Source organism: Acartia tonsa, chromosome 9, assembly GCF_053477335.1.
Source record: "Acartia tonsa isolate MP-2025a chromosome 9, ASM5347733v1, whole genome shotgun sequence".
In the NCBI taxonomy this organism is placed as follows: Eukaryota; Metazoa; Arthropoda; class Copepoda; order Calanoida; family Acartiidae; genus Acartia; species Acartia tonsa.
Window position 1 is genome coordinate 15,473,410 of NC_137268.1, and position 21,801 is coordinate 15,495,210.

At 32.4% G+C, this 21,801-nt stretch overlaps 2 protein-coding genes across 2 annotated transcripts in view; one reads left to right on the forward strand and one right to left on the reverse strand.

Moving 5' to 3' along the window:
- LOC145328307 (trehalose transporter 1-like protein) overlaps positions 1 to 21,801 on the reverse strand; it is a 45,009-nt gene that overhangs the window by 19,287 nt on the left and 3,921 nt on the right. Inside the window, exons 2-3 of the mRNA XM_080171934.1 lie at positions 10,406 to 10,447; positions 9,196 to 9,300 (exon numbers count right to left, since the gene is read on the reverse strand). Of these exons, the coding sequence (XP_080028060.1) occupies positions 9,196 to 9,300; positions 10,406 to 10,446 (146 nt within the window). The 5' untranslated portion in view covers position 10,447. The remainder of the gene's footprint in view (positions 1 to 9,195; positions 9,301 to 10,405; positions 10,448 to 21,801) is intronic.
- On the forward strand, positions 6,727 to 8,746 carry LOC145328306 (uncharacterized). Its single transcript, XM_080171933.1, has 3 exons — positions 6,727 to 6,800; positions 7,716 to 7,864; positions 8,112 to 8,746. The coding sequence occupies exons 2-3, from the start codon at positions 7,775 to 7,777 to the stop codon at positions 8,538 to 8,540; spliced, it is 519 nt and encodes a 172-aa protein (XP_080028059.1). The 5' UTR covers positions 6,727 to 6,800; positions 7,716 to 7,774; the 3' UTR covers positions 8,541 to 8,746.

Genomic DNA, 21,801 nt, shown 5'->3' on the forward strand with positions numbered 1-21,801 from the left:
AATTTTCAAATTTAGACTTTCAATATAAAGATTTGTAGAAAAAACCTAACAACAAATTCTAACATATTCCTGATCAACATAGCAATAAAACGTCTTTTGCAAAATCTTTATCATCAAAAATAAATAGCACTTACTAAAGACTTTTTTTCATTTAAACTTATACTTTTCACATTAATTAACTTTAAAGATTGATTTTTTTAAAAAGAAAGGTTGCGTGATTTTTTTATTCATAATTAATTGCCTAATTTTGAGATTCAGATAAAAAAACCTTACTGCTTTATATCATTGGATACTCTACTAGCAGCGGCTACGCCTCTAGAGGCATATAGGGACCCTTAGGTTGGGGGGGAAGATGAACCCCCCTTTACAATTACAGTTTTTTTAATGAAAAAGTTAAAAACATTTATTTTGGAGAGTTGATTCTCTTGGGATAGTGATGGTACCCTTCCCCAAAATAGTAATAAACCTTACCAGGACATATAAGAAGCTACCATGTAAAGGAGAACCATATTGGTTCAGTGGTTAGTGAGATCCCTCGATGCACAAAGACTCACATAGAACGTGTCACTTTATTATAAAGATACATATATACACAGAAACTCTACAATCAGAGTATGTCTGTTTGTTCAACCGTCTGTATAAAAACATTACAGAATATATTTATTTGGTACTAGCGGCTACGCCCGTAGAGGCCTTTAGGGGCACTTGAGAGGGGAAGAAGTGGTTGAATTCTACAACTAGATTTTTATTTTAGACTTAAAAAGAAAAAGTTATTTTTTTTGTGTGTGAAATGGGGTCCTTTTTTAGTGGTTGATTTCTCCTAGGATGGTGGAGGTACCCTCCCAAAATAAGTTATAAACCTTCCAAGAACCATTGAGAAGCTACATAGAAAAAAAAGAACCATTGATCATTGTTAATTACTATTCAGGGATCTAAAGGGATAAGACAATGACCGCTAAATTGATTTACATTCCCAAATATGATACATGGATAACCCTTCTGTATGTTTCAGTTAATGGTTGAAATGTTGGGCACTTAATTTAATAATCCAACCAAACAAAAATCGCAACAGGTCCCCTAAGTAGTTAAGCCAACGAATAACAAATTGCTATATTAAACTATGGGGACTAGTCTAATAAACAGCCCATTGCCCCATCTCGCTCTGATTAATGTATTTTTGTATCTGTATGTTACACTTGCTATTTTCTTCATTTGTATGCTTCACTAATTATGGATGTTGTCTTTTTCCCTTGTTAAATCCAATTACCTAATTCTGGATATTCTTTGAGGTTGATAATTACAATTATATCTTATTAAATGGAAAAAGAACAAGTTAATCATAATTCAAGATAAAAATTATTTTATCACTAGCGGTTTTGCCCCTAGAGGCATCTAAGGGCCCTTGATAAGTGGGGGGAAGTTGACCCCTCCCCTACTTTCAGTTATAGTATGTAAAAGAAAAAGTTTTTTTTAAATGTTGGGTAGGAACTCATTTTTTTCTAAACTCAAAACTTCTCAGGACCATAAAAAGCTGGAACCAAGAAGAACGATATCAGTTAAGCGGTTACAAAGAATCTTCGGTACCGACAGACACCCTCACACACACACACACAAACAGACAGACACAGAAACTGTTACTTTTATATAAGGATTAATAGACACTAAACTACTCCTTAATATGTTGATCCTATTATCAGTTTAAAAGATAGATTAATAAAGAAGAACCAAATTGGTCCAGCGACTAGCAAGAACTTTTGGCACAAACAGAAAAAACACACGGACGTCCTATCTTTTTTATACAGGGATATAACTTTTAAACGATAGGAAATTTTTTTTTTCCAGATGATATTTCTCTCCCTGCTTTAAAGCACTATTTATGATACAAAATAGATTGATGTCTGTTTGTCCATCTTTCTGATGCTTAAGAACTGATATGGTTCTTTTTTTACTTTACTATGTAGCTTCACATTGGTCATTGGAAGGTTTATAACTTTTTTTGAGAAATAGAAGAGAAATCGCCCATTAAAAAAGGACCACTTCTTTCCCTCTGAAGTGCCCCTAAAGGCCTCTAAGGGCGTAGCCGCTATAGCAAAATAAATATATTCTGTAATGTTTTTATACAGACGGATGAACAAACAGATATACTCTGTTTGTAGAGTTTCTGTGTATATGTATCTATAATAAAGTAACAGGTTCTATGTGAGTCTTTGTGAACTATGGTTCTCCTTTACATGGTAGCTTTTTATATGTCCTGGTAAGGTTTATAACTATTTTGGGGAAGGGGTACCACCACTATCCCAAGAGAATTAACTCTCCAAAATAAATGTTTTTGACTTTTTCATTAAAAAAAACTGTAATCGTAAGGGGGGTTCGACTTCCCCCCCAACCTAAGGGCCTCATATACCTCTAGAGGCGTAGCCGCTGCTAGTAGATTATCCATTAATATAAAGTAGTAAAGTTTTTTATCTGAATCTCAAAATTAGGCAATTAATTATGAATAAAAAAATCACGCAACCTTTTTTTAAAAAAAAAATCAATCTTTAAAGTTAATTAATTTGAAAAGTATAAGTTTAAATGAAAAAAAGTCTTTAGTAAGTGCTATTTATTTTTGATGATAAAGATTTTGCAAAAGACGTTTTATTGCTATGTTGATCAGAAATATGTTAGAATTTGATGTAAGGTTTTTTCTACAAATCTTTTTATTGACAGTATAAATTTGAAAATTGTGATTTTTTTAAAGCTTATAGTATTTATATAAGTTGTTTGTATCTTTAAATAAAAAAAATATTAAAAATTATTTTTTGTTTGTTTTTTTATCAAAGATTGTCATATTTTTTTCAATTTTTTTTCAGAACTTAAAATTGAAAAAAAACCAAAAGACCCCGCTAAAATATTTTGTCTCTACCTGGAATCATCAAGGATTTATGTCTATTTTCACCCTACATAGGTCCCAGGGCTCGGTACTTACTTTTGTCTTGATTCAATTGTAGCCCACAGTGAGATAATTATAAGAATTGGTAACATTTGCTTAGATATTTATTTTATAAAAACATAGCAAAAAAAAATAATAACCGTATTATAATACAGGTATTAAATATTTATATACAAACAATAAAATTGAATATGAATAAAAATTAAGGATAGATCAATCAAATAATAATTATGTACAGTGTCAAAGGACTAAACAATCTTGTGAGAGGTAATATAACTTATGCATTTTAAAAAGATATTTGTTAAATAGACTGATTATTTAAAGACATATTTGTTAAATATGTTGCTCTACTGGATATCATTACCCTTGTTAGAATGTACCATTCATAAAGAAGGTTATTTTTTAATGGCAAAACTGTTTAAGCTAGCTTTTTTAACAATTACGTTCAAATTCCGTTAAATTTATTGATATAAATAATCTAATAATTGATTGTTTTGTTTTTATTCGTAATTGTCTTTTTTATATATACATTATTATGCTTAATTAAAAATTTCTGATAAACATCTCATTATATTTAAAGAAAAATTAGCTGTCTCTAAATTTAATATAGAAATAAAATTATTATGGAAAATCAATTGATTTTTCATGGTAACAGGTATAAGTTAGAAAATACAGACGAATTTATAGATGTAATCTTGAAAAGATAGCTTTAATTTAAAATGATAAATATGCGTTATTTTACCAAAAACTAGACAAAACCCTTTTTTGTTGTTGTTGATAGCAATATCTTATTTCTTTACTCTCGTTTATATATAGTTTTAACCTAATATCTTTTGATTTAATTGTTATTGGTTTGAAATTTTGACTAAAAAGCTGGCTTAAAAAATAGCTTATATGTGATAAAATATATAGCATTTTGCGCTAACTTATGAGGGGTTTATACAATAAGTATAATTATAAAAGCAAATATTTGAAAATTATTTAAAATCATTCAATGTTTAATGTAAGATTAAGCCAATTATTAATCACGAAATTACATATAGGTTTTTTATTATTTTGCTAAATAATCTATAAAATATTTACACATTGTAAGTCAACTCTTGAGTTATGTAAGAAGTACAATATCAGCTGATCTTATTTCAATTTTGAAAGATAATTTTATAAAAAAAAATAAAAAAAAGTTGATTTTGTTTTTTAAAAGTGAGCAAAAATAATGTAGAATTTTTAGAAATATTTTTAATATTTTTTAAAAGCACAAAAAATCTTGATTTCAGGCCTTTATTAACAATTCTTAAAAATCCTAGTAGTATCGACACATCCTATTTTTTTTACGTCACTAAGATAATTTCTAAGACACTAATACCGGGTTCCAGCACATATTTGGAAAGAATTAGCATATTACTAGAAGCTTTATTATTGAAAGTTTCTGTAAGTTTGTAAATTTCTGTCTGTGAGTCTGCTTATGTATGTACCGAAAGATCTCGCTAACCGCTCGACTGGTATGGCCATCCTTTAAGTACATCAAAGGTACACCACCCATAAAAAAAATTCTTCCACAGATTTCTTTTAGAATAAAAAAAATTAAAATGAGCCAGCCCCCCCCCCCCCACATTACCCCTTAAGTTTTCTCAGAAGTTCCAAATGGCGTAGCCACTAGTTGTTTTTTTTAAAATTACTATAAGCCATTATTCATTTTAGTTTCGCTATTATGGATTCTCTCAGCCTAGTTTGAATTACGGTCATGATTCAGTTACTTAGCACCAAGGAATAATACACGCAAAGGTTAGACAATTAAAGGTCCAGTTTATTAAAAATTCTGAGAAACATCTACAAAGCTTATAAAGAATACATCTGTAGGCATTAATAGCAAATTAAATTCTAAATTAAATTAAAGTTTTGAAGAAATTTATTGAGGTTAATGGCTGCTTTTATATTTCTGATTTTTGAAATACAGATTCTTAGGACAACAAATTAAAATAGTATACCGAAGCATCTCTATATTCAAGTATTACTAATGTAAGTATTTTCTTTAATCAGTATCATTTATACATTTATATTTTGCTTATTCAGCTCAGACACCATACAATAGTTAATGTTAGTTTGTTCTACTGTTTCAGAACTTTGCTTTTATTGATGTTGTCATCCTTGTTTATTTAATAATTGAAATATTATTTCACGTGATGAAAATAACAGTAAAGTTTTATACAGAGAAGAAGCATTAAACAAGTTTTGAAGTATCTGACCACTAACAATAAAAAAAAACCATAATACGTTATAGGTACAGTTTATTACCTAAGTGAAAGAAAGGCAAATAAACAAATAAATCTTAAATTATTATTTTATTATGTTAACTAGGTATCCAAATGATAATTTTTAGAGAACTTTAAAAAAAACATTTCAAATGTTTTGAATTTACATTTCTTAAACTTTTTAAAATCAAAATATTCCAATGAATAGTCCTTTTCAAAGTGTCAATTCAGTATCAATGAAAATTTATTTCTAAATTAAATTAAAATCATAGTAAAACAATTAAATTCTGCCTTTGTTAGCCTTTAAATGCACTCTTCTATCATTGTAACATTAGTTCATCAGAATCATTTTAAATGACACAAAACGTAAGTCACATATATAAGTCAGGTATTCTTAAAATTAAGTAGAAATTACCAAAAAGCTAATGTTCCATACTTTAAAATCTTGCTAGAAATAGCATTGAATGCTTTGTTGGATTGGGCCTTTACATTCATGGGGCTACCAAACCTGTAATCCTGAAATTTTTTATTTATTAGCAGTGGAAAAGTTTAATATACTGTTAGCTTGTGATTGCTATTCTTCTAATTAATATGCTTTTTTGTATAAACAACAGTCATACACATGATCATCAATTAAATGGTAAATTCTGAAGTCTTATTATTTCACTTTGTAACGGCAAAGAGAAAATACTCTCAAGAAGTATTTTAAATGTGATTTCACAAATCCAAATGTCTCTAAAAACCAGGTCATGATCACTTACTAACTTGAATACATGCCTTGTAATTGAATTTCTTAAAATGAAACAAATTTTTAATATAGCAAGATAATCAAAATCATTTGTATAACATATTTCTATCTTCCTTTATCTATCAATCACTCTATCCATAAGAATCAATACACCTTTTTTGTCTGTTTTGTAATTATTCATTGTTTCTATAATTAGGGTCGGTCCGTCCGTCAATACGTCCGTCTGTTTCATCAATTTAGGCATGTTAGAATTGGCCTATCGATTTCAAACTTTGTATGATGATTGCAGTAGTAGTTAGGTACGATTTAGAAAGCGTAGCAACTCTATAATCATTACCAGATTGCCCGTACGTCCATTTTAAACATGTTGATTTTTTTACTTTTTTAATAACAATTTTTTATGTGATAAATTCATCCGATTGATCTGATTTTTTTATTACTGATTCCTATTACAATAAGGTACAATATTATGAGCGAAGCATCTCTATAATCAAGTATTAAAATGTCAGTATGTCCTTAAACAGAATTCTGCATTTAATAAGTTTTGCAGCAAATTTACGTATAATTTTGTCAAACCTTATATTTTCATATTTTGTATATTCAGTTCTGACACTCAACAATATTTAATGTTCGTCTGTCATATCGTTTCAGAGCTTCGCTTTTATGGATGTCCTTGTTTTTTCTAATATGCCTTTTAATCTCTATTGCAACTTTACTATTTTGAATTATTTAGCTAAAATGTAAGATGACTAAATTAGTGTAATTAAAAGGTCTATATAAATTGTGGTGATATGGATTAGGTTGAGTAGTTTAGTCTCAATAGTTTGGCAGTCAAGATATCCTGTATATAGAGATAGAAGAAGATGTCCAGGTAAGAAAATACATTAACATACAGATAGATAGATAGTTAATTTGACTAACAAACAGATAGACAGTCTCAATAGTTTGGCAGTCAAGATATCCTGTAGAGATAGAAGAGGATGATCAGGTGAGAAAGATAGAAAAACAGTTAGATGGATAAGTGAAGGGATAGTTAAAAAGATAGGTTAACTTACATTTAGATAGATAGGTAGAAAGATATATTGGCTAACAAATAAATAAATAGTAGACAAGTTTTGCTTTCAAATAGAGAGATAGATAGATAGATAAATCGATTGAATGGGTTACAGATAGATAGATCGATAATTTGACTTAGAGCTAGATTAAAAAATAGATCGATTTACAGACAGATAGATGAATATATTGATTAACAGACAGATAGAGAGATAAATCGGCTTACAGACAGATAGAGAGATAGATTGAATTACAGCCAGAAAGATAGATAGATTGACTTACAGCCAGAAAGATAGATAAATTGACTTACAGCCAGAAAGATAGATAAATTGACTTACAGCCAGAAAGATAGATAAATTGACTTACAGCCAGAAAGATAGATAGATTGACTTACAGCCAGAAAGATAGATAAATTGACTTACAGCCAGAAAGATAGATAGATTGACTTACAGCCAGAAAGATAGATAAATTGACTTACAGCCAGAAAGATAGATAAATTGACTTACAGCCAGAAAGATAGATAAATTGACTTACAGCCAGAAAGATAGATAAATTGACTTACAGCCAGAAAGATAGATAAATTGACTTACAGCCAGAAAGATAGATAAATAATCAATTTACCCCCTTATTGCAAAACATACATAGAAATACAGTCTTAAAACTTTAAAATGAAGTAATTGTAAAAAAATGATTGCATTTTATATTTACATTCTTATAATAACAATTGATTTAGGCTTTGTGTTCTGCTTTTTGTTATGGCCAGTTGTCTGGTGGGACAGCATAGTGCAGACCATGGGTATGGCCACTCTTCACACAAAGGATATGGAGGTCACTCCAAAGGCTACGGTCATGATGACCACGGAGGTGGATATGGTCATAAAGGTAACTTTTTTCAGTATGGCTTCGAAACTGATTAATATCCGCTGGATTAGAACCGGTTCTTAGCTATACCGAAAACCCATGTAAAGCATCATAATGTAGACAATTTTCACGAATATCAAAATAAAAATGATAAAATGAATACCAGTTTTGTTAGACCGTCCCCTGAGGGCTATAAATTTCAAGCTATTGTATTCAGTTATTGAATCTTTGAAATTTCTAATGAGTTAAATAAAAAATACTTTTATAGGAGGTGGATATGGTCATGGAGGAGGGGGTTATGGACATGATGACCATGGAGGCTACGGGCATGGCGGAGGTGGATACGGTCATGGAGGTGGAGGCTACGGTCATGGTGGTGGCCATGGAGGAGGCTATGGTCATTCTAGTGGCGGGTACGGTCATGGTGGAGGTGGATATGGACATGATGACCATGGCGGTTATGGTCATGGCGGAGGAGGTTATGGTCATTCCAGTGGAGGCTACGGTCATGGAGGTGGTCATGGAGGAGGCGGATACGGCCACAGCGGTGGAGGTTATGGCCATGGCGGTGGAGGTTATGGCCATGGAGGCGGTTATGATGACCATCATGGATACTATTAACTGCCATAATTCACCAAAGAGCAAGAAATTGTCAAAGCTGGCTGATATCATAACAAAAACCGGTTATTTTGTTTAAACAAGCTTGTTTAGCCTTTCCTTTGCCACGTGTTAACTGAGAATGAGACATAAGCTATAGTATGGAGTCATTACTCAACTAAGAGAAATAATCTCAAGATGCCATGAATCAATGTCTGTCAGATGCTATCTATTTTATTGTTATTTTTTATATATTTGATTATCTATGTTTTATGGTATTTTGTATAATAAAAGATAATTAATTAATTAGAGGTCTTTTTTAATATTTCAATTATTTTTTTTTGTTAGTAGCAAAGCTACTCGATTATAGAAATACCCGTCCTTCTGAATAAAATCAGCAGGGGGGAAACATTAATTTTTTAGCTGCTATTCAAGATAGATTTTCTAAAATATCCAGTATGTAATTTACTTTGTCCGTCGGTCTGACAGTCATGCTAAAAATACTAAAACTAATTTTATACAAAAAGTTTATGATTTTTAATATCCAGGTATATGGTTTTTATAATAATTAAAATCTGTTCTATATTTCACTCAATCCGGTGGTTTGTGCTTCACTACATATTTAAATCATTGATTGGGGAATGTTCACAAAAAAAGTCTTCTTTCTTTAATGGCGGACGATAACATCACACTTACACCAAAGCAGTACAGCCATAAGCCTAGCTATTGAGAATCTTTGTTACTAAGAAAGTTACCTAGTTTCTTCTATGAACATTTGTTTAACCTCATCCTTGTTATTTTTGTGAATTAATTCCTGATTCTCTGCTGCAGCCATCTCATCTTTATCATCATTTTCTCCACTAGTACCATTTGTTCATTCAAAATTTAATAGAAAAATCTTTCCATTTTAACTTTACTTGTATTGATTAGTGTCTGGTCTTTATAGCAATTTGTTATATATAAAGGGGGGGTTGAAGTAAAAAAAATGGTAGGAGGGGGGGGGGGGGCGACCATTTTCAATTTCAATTATTTTTTTTTTCGGAGGGGGGGGGGTAGTTTTTCTAGGGGCGATTCAAAACTATATTATTCTTAATGTAATAATTTTTCCAGTGTGGCTTCGAAACCTATAAAAATCCGCTGGAATAGAAACAGTTCTCAGCCATGCATCGAATTGTAGACAAATCTCGACAAATATTGAAATAACAAGGATGACAACATCCATAAAAGCGAAGCACTGAAACGTTAGGACAAACGGACATTAACACTTGTATAGTGTCTAAACTGAATTATCAGAATATAAAAGTATAAGAGTTGAAGCAAAATTGTAAGTAAATTTGTTGAAAAACTTCTTGATACAGGATAATGTTTATTGAGTTTATGGACATACTTACATTTTTAGGATTTGATTATAGAGTTGCTTCGCTTAAAATATTGTTCTTTGTTGTCCCAGGAATCAATATACCAAAAATCAGATCAAACGGATAATTAGATCACATAAAAGTTTGCTGTTAAAAAATTAGAAAAATCAACATGTTTAAAATGGACGTACGGACATTCTGGTAATGATTATAGAGTTGCTACGCTTTCTTAATCGTACCTAACTACTACAGGAATAATCATGCAAAGTTTGAAATCGATAGGACAATTCTAACATGCCTAAATTAACGAATAAAAGCTATCTATCTCGGACGGACGGACGGACGGACGGACCGACCCTAATTATAGAAAAGCTTCGCTTTTAAAAATCATAGAATTACTAGCAGTTTTGTTAGCCTTGACCTTTGGCCTCTTGGAGTCAACAAAACAGATTTCAACCATATAATTTTTCATTTTAAAGCCGCAAAAAGTTGTCTATAATACGATGCAATAAATAACTATTCCAGTTCTCAAAACTAACTTACACAAAACATTTATAGAAGGTATGTCATAAAAAGAAGACTTTAAGAAAAATATTTGAATAAAAACCTGAGTTTCTCTTTCTCATTTTTCTCCTCTTTCAAGCTCATTCTGAAATATATATATATCATTTGTAGCATTAACAACAGACCGATGGACCAAGTAAGTATGTGTTTGTAGGAAAGGGAGTGGATATATATATTATACATGGATATCATGACAGGGAAAAAATTATTGTTAATTCAAATCATTTATTGATCAGTTTGCTCATCCAGTAAGAGGGGAGGGGATATGGTAAATGTTGTGGATGGGGGTAATCAATATTCTAGCCTGCTCAAAGTTTCACTGTATTAGAGTAAATGATAATCTGGCATAAGATCCAAGTTTTAATAAATCCATAGAAAAGTGGCATATTCACAGAAAACAAACAATTCTATCCTGAAAAGGAGCCACAAAAATAACATTTTAACCAAAGGTTGTATGAACTAACAAACAGACAAAGTGAATTATAGAGTAGTTTTCTCTTTGATAAGTTCTCTTTGTGTTGTAAGTTTTGACTGTAAAGATTTATTAAATGTTATAAAAAGGTACTTATTGTATGGTAAAAAGAGTCACGTTGATTTACAAACTCTTTTAATTCAATTTAAACTGGGCACTCTAATCAAAATACAAAAATCAAAAATCATAACACGACTACAAATTTAAAGTAAAAACCAAATACAACCAGAAAGAAATCGCTTGAAATTGGAGAGAAACTTTTAAAATCTAAGTATTATTTTAAAGAAAATTTACTAGGTTCAAAATCAAATATAAGATCTAAAGATTAAAGATTTTCCTCCAAAGTGCCTAGTTGAACGCACGACTCCCCCCCAGCCCCCCCCCCTCATCACCTTATTATTTTTGGTATTTTAGATTTTTAAAAAAAAATTTTAAAAAAAATTATTTATTTGGTGTGGGAAATTTTTTTTTTTGGGGGGGGTAGTCGACCTTACTGTCTTAATTTTAGTTTTAAAAAATTTGGGGGGGGGGAATTTTTCATTTTTTGGGTGGTTGGGGGTATCCCACCCACCAAGAAAATAGATACAAACCTTCCCGGGACCTATGAGAAGCTACCCTGAAACGGATCCCGATCGGTTCAGCGGTTAGCTATAGTTTGTTCTACTTTTGTATCATTTAGGTTAGGCTAGGTTAAATATAGTAGCCTTGTAGGGTTAGGGCGCCCCGCAGGGATTAAGCATAACAAATCCTCACCCTCTTGTTTTGAAAATATTTCTAAAATAATGGGACGGGGCTTCAGTGCTCGAGAGGCAATTTGAGGGAAAGAACCTAGATTTGTATGGCATTAAGTTAAAGTTCTTGGGGTATTTTTGAATTCATTTCAATTTTTACAGTACAAGCCAATTTTAACCTGTGCAAAAAATTAGATTTTCATATATATCTCATATATTATTCTGTTTTCTTTTTCCTATCTTTAATTTTCTATTCTAATCTATTTTACCATCTACATATATGTATGTCTTCCTATTTTACAATTGCATCCTTATATCTATCCCTATCTATCTATCTATCTGTAATAGTATCTACCCAGGATGGAAGGAGATGGGCTGTTAGTTACACGAGTCCCCAAAGTCTTATAATAATAATGTTTTCTTCTTCATTAGCTTAACAACCTTTGGGACTTTTTTTAAATTTTGATTGGTTTGTTCTTTAGTTGAATGTTCAAACGTTAAAATCACTAATTGCAATCTACAGAAGGGGTAATTTTGAGTATCATAATAGAGGATGTTCATCAATTTATCGTCCAGTGTCTTTAGTTCTCTGGTATCTACCTATGAATGTACTTATTATAAATAGTCAGACAACAATTTGAATATGATAAATGATTTTACTAAAAGTGTTTTTTAAACCCCCAGAAAAACAAATTCATCTTTACAGCTGAAATATAAATCTATAGCATAGATAAATATCCAGACCTGGTTGGGGACCTTTTTCGTCTGATAGCAAATTTCTTTTGTAGCAACTTGGCTGTGTTAATATTCCCGACGTTATTGGTTGTTTTTCAAAGGCCCAATTGAAAGTCGCCTCCTGTGTTTGGGAAGGTTTGTTTAACACACCCACCCCCTGTATTGATTTACTTTAATGTTGAGATGATACTTTGTTTTTAAAAGGATCCCATTACATAGATCGAAGGATTCGGCACGTCTGCAATATTTGGGAGGTTAATTAAGGTTACTAAAAGTTTCATTCTTTTATTGTTTCGCTGTTTATGTAGATTAACAAGATTGTAACTACACCTTAAAAGGGAAAACACCATGAGGAAAATAAACCAAAATAGACAGGGATCTTAAGGGATAAGACAATGATTAATAAATCTATTTACATACCTTATTATGGTAAACAAAATTATTCCTCCTGTAGATTAAAATTATTTGAGGAAAAATTTGGAAACGGAATGTTTATATAGCTCAAACAAGATTTAATAAAAGTCCTCAAAGTTTAAGGCAATGATTGAGATGTCGTGCTTATAAAACTTAGGGTACCGGTATATTTTATAATTCAATGTCCCTTCCCTCCCTGAAAATAGCTGTAAGGGTTTGTTGTTAAGTACACTTCACTGTTTGTACTCAAAGATCTTGAAAATGTCTTGAGTTATTTTTTATAAATATCTTCAATGGATGTATTATTAGGTACTTGAAGTGGAACTTCCAGCGGTCTAAAATAACGATTACCCCTCCCCCTTTACTCCCTTTATCCTACACCCTCCCTCTGCTAGATGAACGAGCTGACCAATAAACGATTTCAATGTTAGCAAGTTAAATTAACGATAATTTTTCCCCTGTTATAATATCCACCTATATTCTACATCCATTACACATAATATCTTCAAAGGAAAAGATACAATTTAAAAAAATTCTAACCTTTCAAACGCTTTTACTGTTATTGTATTAACAACAACAAAATCAGTGAGTTATTATTGGTGTACTGGTATTGTAATTTATTGGAACATATTAATAATACTCAATGTGAAGAGATCTAAAGGGACAAGACAATGGTCGAAAAATAGATGTACATCTCCAATATTAGATTACAGTTAGTGGTTGAAACGTTTGGACACTTAACTTAATGCAGCTACCAATCAAAAGACCACAAAGTTGTTAAGCCAACGAATAGGAAAACTTTATTATCAAACTTTGGGGACTAGTGTAATAAACAGCCAATAGTCCCCTCTCTCTGCTTAAAGCGTCCATGTAAATATAAATCCGATGTCCATTATATGTTATTCATATAGTCGACACAGCGAACGTATTTCTAACAAGAATGACAACATTTACAAAAATAACGAATAAACAAAAATACCAAGCGAATTAAAGAATGCTATTTTTAACTAAAAATGATAAAACTTTTATATAAAATGTGTTTTAAAGTATGACCGACAGACCGATGAACCATATGAGAATGCTGTCTAGTAATGGATATCTTCACACAAAAACCAGCAGTCTATCTTTAATACCAGTTGAGAACAAAAAAATTACAGATAGACAGATTCTTACTACTTTTTGTTATTACTAGCGGGTTCGTTCCTAAGAGCTCTTTATTGAAAGCAGTAAGGCAAGTAAGAAAATAGCCTAAACCAAACTTAGATATAAGAATTAAATAGCATAAAACCATCAAGGTACTTAAGTAAGCTTCCATATAAGGGAGAACTCAATCGGTCCAGTAGATATCGGAGTCTTAAGCTACAGACAAAAAAATCCTATCTACCTTATATAAAAGGATAAATCCTAACATTTATCAGCAATGGCAACCGAGATAATCACATTTTTATCGTATAATATGAATCTCTACTGCAGTTTGATTGAAAAACGGACGGACAAAGTAAGTTTACGACTAAATGCACAATGGATGTAAGAAACTGACTGGAAATTTCAGACAATTATCTTAAATAGTAGCCAAGTAATCACGTAGTACTAAAACATATTAAACATATATAATCACACTATAATCTTATAATATGAATATCTACTGCAGTTTGATTAAAAAACGGACGGACAAAGTAAGTTTAAGACTAAATGCACAATAGTTGTAAGAAACTGACTAGAAATTTTAGACAATTATCTTTAATAGTAGCCAAATAATCACGTAGATACTAAAACATATTTCAGATTATAACCATGGAATTTTAAAAATTCACTGAATTATAAAAATAAACACTTTTTCACTTTAAGCTTTAAGAATAAATTTCATAATACACATAAAAAAAGTTCATTGACACACACACACACACACACACACACACAGGCACACATGGCCTTGATGTACACTATACACCCGGGGAGGGAGGGGGTGATTATGGTGTGGTGTGTGGACGTGGTGGTGAGGGGGAAGCCCTAAACACCAGGCTTGCTTGCCCATAACTTACTGTTTAGAGTTTCTTCAAATCTTCAGACGAAAAAGTGCGTAGAAAATGGTGTTCCTCAAAAGTTGTCATTAGAAAAGCGTCTTAAAATCTGTAAACATAAAATTATTTTCATATTCATGGAAATATTTTTAAATATTTTATATGGCATGTACCTAGCTCCAGCCTATAAGTAAGATATACAACCCCTAAAAAAGGATTAAATAAAAGAACCCCCCTTACCATAGGCGTCCAAGGGGGGGGGGGGGGGGGGGGGTAATGGGGCGATTACCCCCCCCCCATTTAAAATTTACCCATACCCCCCCCAAAATAAAAAATCTCTAACAAAAAAAATTTTTGCGCGCTTCGCGCGCATTTTTAATACTAAATTTTTGATAAAATTTAAATTACCCCCCCCAAAAATTTTACCCCGGGGGTAAATTTTGGGGGGGGTAAACAAATTTTACCCCTGGCAACAGATTTCAGGGGGGGTAATTACCCCCCCAAGCAAATTTTACCCCCGGGGTAAAAAAAAATTGCGGCGCGATTCGCGCGCCATTTTACCCCCCCCCCCAAAAACCGAATTACCCCCCCTTAAAAAAATTTTACCCCCCCCAAAATAAAAAGCTTGGACGCCCCTGCTCCCCACTCTCTACAGTTACCCAAGATCTTAATAAAGTGGACCTATCTATATAGGAAAGCTTTAAATATGTATTGTATATTGATGGTTGTTAGCTATTTTTAGGTAACCGTCACTTTTGAAGCAAATCACTGTGTTTTTATTTTCAAAAGTCTTTAGTCAAAATATAAAAAGAAATTTTATAAAATATAATTACTTTTGTACCTTGAAATGAGATATATAATCTTAAATTTTATCTGTAAAAATCTGTTATTTTTTCTCTATACTGCTCTTTTTTCATAAAAAATTTACTGAATTAGGGAAACATTTTGCTTTGAAATTTTATGTGCCTTAAATCATTGATAGATGGATAAATAAATTAATCAAAAATTATCTTTTTCAAATGAGAAAAATCTACATATACCAAAGAATAAAAATGTATAATCCATAAAATCAATGTTCAACAAATATCCCTCTTAAAATAGCATAAAACCATTCAAGACCTCACAAGAAGCTTACTTAAATATCATAGTATTAACGTCAACAGCAAATAAAACTTTCTATTCAACTAACGGCTACGCCCCTAGTGCCTCTGAGGCTTCACTTGACGAAGGGGACGGGGGGAAGTCGACTTAATTTTTAATTAATCCTAAAGTAAAAGTAAACCAAACAAAATTATGGGTTTTATTAGTTACTCGTGATATGGAATCGCATAAATATAAATAGCCCTCAGAGGACCTACTAAAAGCTTCACTGTAAAGGAAAAAAATACCGGTCCAGCTGTTAGCTACAAAAAGAATGATATCGTATTACTTTAATATAAAAATACATTTATTTTGTTCTGCTTTTTAAATAAAATAATGCTAACCTTGTTTTTGCACAGTTTATATATCTATTTACCCCTGCATTCTATAGTCTGTGACTATAATAAAAATTATATATACAGAATGTATAAGGAACTAAATTTGAAGTAAAATTAGCAATACAATTATACTTCAATGTAAGATAACTTAGCATTCATCCAAAATATATATTAACAAGGTAACAACATCCATAAAAGTAAAGCTCGACAGCAAACCAAAAATTTAAAAAATAGATATGAAAATTATTTTAAAGTCGGAAAGGAAGCTCTTTGTATTGCCTATAAAAAAGACGTCATATTAGAATAGTCCATCATTCTAATACGGCCAACAGTTTTTATTTATCCCCTTTTTTATAGGAACTAAATTTAATAACTTTTAGCCGAAAAATCCCGAATTACGTCATGTTAGAATAATGGACTATTCTAATATGACGTCATTTTAATATGGCCATACTTACATTCTTATACTTGATTATCTTGGGAATCAATATTAAAAAAGTAAGTATATCTCATAAAAAGCTTAGATACAGGGATCTAAAGGGATAAGACATTGGCAGATTAATTTATGTACATCCCCAATGTTGACACACGAAATTACCCCTTCTGTTGATCAAAATTATTGGTTAAAACTTTGGAACTCTCAACTTAATTAACCAACTAACTAAAATTTACAAAGTTGCTAAGCAACGAATAAGAAAACGTTATTATAAAACATTGGGGACTAGTGTAATAAACAGCCCATTGTCTCCTCTCTCTCTCTCTCAAAATATCAACAGATTTGAAATGAACTAGAATTATTATTAGAGTAGCTACCCTTTCTAAACTGTACCTAACTGTAACAGGAATCATCATGCCATGTTTGAACCGAAAGTACAATTCAAGCAAGCCTAGATAAACGACTAAAGATAGCTGTCACAAACGTGAAACAAATTTTTAAGGCATCAAATAAAGTATTTTTATCAAATACATGTCGGTATCCTGTTTCAAGAAACTGCAAAATTCTCCAAAATAAGATAAGTGATAAGATTCTTCCAAATAAAGGTAACCAGACCTTGAAGGTCACACATATTAAACAAAGGGTTAAAAAACAAAACAGACATATTTATGAGTTTTAATTTTCACCTAAAATAAGGTAGGGGGAAAAAGTGTCTCAAAAAATCAGCTTTGTGACGTCATAAAAATGTTGGATTATCCATCTCTTTTTTAGGGGTTTTCTTTACCACTTCTCCTCTCATCTCCCTCATTTTTATGACGTCACAAGGCTGGATTTTGAGACACTTTATCCCCCTACAGAATTAGGCTAAGGTTAATTACAGAGAGAGAGGGGATAATAGGCTATTTATTGCACTAGTCCCTAAAGTTTTATAAAGGCGCTTTCCTATTCATTGGCTGACAAGTTTAGGGACTTAAGTTAATTTTGATTCGTTGATTTATGAAGTTCAGTGTTCAAACGTTTCAAGGGGTAATTTTGTGTATTGGGAATGAACTTCGATTTATCGGCCATTGTCTTATACCATTAGATCCCTGACTAAATTAACCCTTAAATTAAATCAAAAATTTTGCTAAATGTACAATAACCCCAAAAACGATTTTATAGAAGTTGATAAGCCAACAAATTAGAAAATGTTAAAAACAGTATAATTTACAGTACAATATCTCATTCCTTTCTGCAAACCTTACTTCTAAAAACATTTCCATGTTATTTTGTTTTACAGCAAAAAGAATGTTTTACCTAGACAGTAAAGGATTAAATTACAATTATCAAATTTTGTTCTGCCCAAAAAGAGATGAAACTTACACCAGAAAATAAAATTATCTTAAAGTCTCCTATTTGTAAATTTTAATTTTATTTTCAGTGCAAGGATTTACTTCTAATTCGGTACGTCTGTCAATCTGATGAAACTATGGTTTCACTATTAGAGTAAAACGAAAGAGGGGGAGGGGGTTAAATAACTATATATCCCCTTCCTAAGGACTCTGTGCCGACTTTTAATTGGGTCTTTGAAAACCAATAGCGTCGGGAATATTAACACAGCCAAGTCGCTACAAAAAAGCAATTCGCTAGCAGACGAAAAAAGTCCCCAACAGCGGGATCCAGGTAGTTGTCATGTTATACATCAATTCTATAGATTTAATGTTTCGCTTTCCATTGTAAATTCTTAAAAACAAACTCGACTTTCTAAACACTTTCTTACACAAAAAGCAACACTAACCTAACCCTCACTATTTTTAATTCATTTAAAAATAAGGGGAGGTTTCAGTGCTCGACAGGCACTTTGAGAGAAAATACCATTTTTTTTAAATTAACAAGTTCAATTACATCCATAATAATTTAGCAACAATAGTTCATTATTGGCATTTGTTAATTGCCCCATATCCTGCCTCATATCAGTCAATAAAAACAAGAAAATTAATGTCACCGTCCACATTTTACATAACTAGGGAAAGGAAAATAGATGATAAATTGATGTACATTCCCATTGATCATAAACAAGCATACCCTTTCTGTAGAATTAATTATTTCTTTAAAAGGTTTGGACTATTTTAGTTTTAAACAATAAAGATTTAATAAAAGAATGAATGACAACGACTTCCTAATCTTTGGGTACCAGTATAATTTAACAGTCTAATGTCCCTTCCCTCCCTTTAGTTCATTCTTACAAAAAAGTTTTAAACACTTTTATAGCAACCTAATAAACATATTTTATTTTTTTCTAAGAAAAATGGCGGGTATAGTCCTTTTCACGACATCCCTCCATAAGGAGCGATTATTTTAATTGATCACCTCTTATGACATGGGGCGATGTAATGGCTCCTTGAAAGGGGCGATTTAATAGCCCCTTATAACAAGAGGCGATGTTATGACTCCTTGAAAGGAGCCATTTAATAGCCCCTTGCCCTAAGAGGCGATTAAATGATCCTTTATCGCCCCTTCTAAAGAGGAGATGATATGTCCTCTTATCCCAAGGAGCTATTTAATTAAAAATCGCCTCTTCATGGCCACTTCACTATTATATATATCTTAGTCCTTTGATGGCCCCTACATCGCTCCTACATCGCCCCTTCATCGCTCCTCCATCGCTCCTTCTCCAAATTTATATTACATTGTACTTTGATGGCCCCTACATTGCCCCTCCATCGCTTCTACATCGCCCCTTCATCGCACCTTCTCCAAATTTATATTACATTGCAACTTGATGGCCCCTACATTGCTCCTACATCGCCCCTACATCGCTCCTACATCGCTCCTCCATCGCCCCTTCATCGCTCCTTCTCCAAATTTATATTACATTGCAATTTGATGGCCCCTACATCGCTCCTTCATCGCTCCTACATCGCTCCTTCTTCGCTTCTTCTCTAAATTTATATTACATTGCAACTTGATGGCCCCTACATCGCTCCTACATTGCCCCTACATCGCTCCTACATCGCTTCTCCATCGCCCCTTCATCGCTCCTTCTCCAAATTTATATTACATTGCAACTTGATGGCCCCTACATCGCTCCTCCATCGCCCCTTCATCGCTCCTTCTCCAAATTTATATTACATTGCAACTTGATGGCCCCTACATCGCTCCTACATCGCTCCTACATCGCTCCTACATCGCTCCTCCATCGCCCCTTCATCGCTCCTTCTCCAAATTTATATTACATTGCAACTTGATGGCCCCTACATCGCTCCTCCATTGCTCCTACATCGCTCCTCCATCGCCCCTTCATCGCTCCTTCTCAAAATTTATATTACATTGCAACTTGATGGCCCCTACATCGCTCCTACATCACCCCTACATCGCTCCTACATCGCTCCTACATCGCCCCTTCATCGCCCCTTCTCCAAATTTATATTACATTCCAACTTGATGGCCCCTACATCGCTCCTACATCGCCCCTACATCGCTCCTACATCGCTCCATCATCGCTCCTTCTCCAAATTTATATTACATTGCAACTTGATGGCCCCTACATCGCTCCTACATCGCTCCTCAATCACTCCTTCATCGCTCCTACATCGCCCCTTCATCGCTCCTTCTCCTAATTTATATTACATTGCAACTTGATGGCCCCTACATCGCTCCTACATCGCTCCTACATCGCTCCTCCATCGCCCCTTCATCGCCCTTTCATCGCTCCTTCTCCAAATTTATATTACATTGCAACTTGATGGCCCCTACATCGCTCCTACATCACCCCTTCATCGCTCCTTCCCCAAATTTATATTACATTGTACTTTGATGGCCCCTAGTTTGCCACTCCATCGCCCATACATCGCCCCTCTATCACCCCTCCCATAATTTATATTACATTAAATAAAATCAAAATAAGATTGAAATGAAATTGAATTTGGTAGCTTTTTGTTAGGCATAATTAGGGAAACTTTATCAGGGATCTTAAAGGATAAGACAAACATAATGAATTAACAAAATTACCGTTTCTGTAGATTAAAATTATTAGTTAATACATTTGTTATTTTTTAAAGAACTAACCAATCAAAATTTAGTAAAAGTGCCAAAAGTTTTCAATCCTACGAATAAATAAACAATTTAAAACTTGTGGTACTTGTGTAATTAACAGTCCAATTACCTCTCCCTCTCTTAACTTTGTCAATTCATTATCATGATGTTTATAACAATTATAGAGTTGCTACGCTTTCTAAATCGTACCTTGCTAATACAGGAATCACCATGCAAAGTTTGAAATTGATAGGACAATTCCAACATGCCTAAATTAACAAAAAAGAGCTAACTGTTACGGACATACGGACTGACCCTAATCATAGAAAAGCTTTGCTTTAAAAAAGTAAAAAAAATATTTTAGGGGAGATATTCTTCTTGTGGTGAATTTTCTGGGAGGGTGGAGGTAACTTTATATAATAGAATACATAAAAGGAAAAATAAGCAAAATAACAAGGATAACAACATCATAAAAGCGAAGCTCTAAAATCAGAAGGAAGGACAAACAATAAATCTTGTTAAAGTCTAAACGATATTGTATATAGAAACATTGTTGTCCGAAGAAACATTACTCCAAAAATCAGATTAATAGGATAGTCATATCATACAAAAAAAAATTATAAAAGAACATACTTTCTAGTAATGAATATAGTATTGCAACGCCAAATTGTACCTAACTATTATAAAAATCATCATGCAAAGTTTGAAATTGATAGGATAAATCTAACATGTCTGAATTAATAAAAATGTCTAACCTTTATGGACGTATGGACAAAGCAATCCTTATTATAGAAAAGCTTTCCTTTCAAAAAGGATATTATAATGAAAAGATTGAAATAAATAAATATAAAACAAACTAATATAATGAAATTTGTTAGTTAAATAGAATATTGAACAAGGATCACATAATGGACATGCTATAACTCAAAGATTATCACAAAACCTAAATCTTTTGAAGCATAACCGAGATGCTGTGAGTATTGGTGCAAAAAATATGACGTAACAAAAAAATTAGCCAATGAGAGGCCGTTATTGACCAATGGTAAAATTTATAGTGGCCTCTCATTGGCTATTTTTTTTGTTACGTCATATTTTTTGCACCAATACTCACAGCATCCATAACCGACAGACAGACAAA

Bases quoted from the DNA above. Each gene is read 5' to 3' on its own strand.
- LOC145328306 (XM_080171933.1), top strand. From the start codon at position 7,775: ATGGGTATGGCCACTCTTCACACAAAGGATATGGAGGTCACTCCAAAG. The intron at 7,865-8,111 runs GTAACTTTTTTC...ATACTTTTATAG, and splicing joins AGGTGGATATGGTCATAAAG to GAGGTGGATATGGTCATGGA.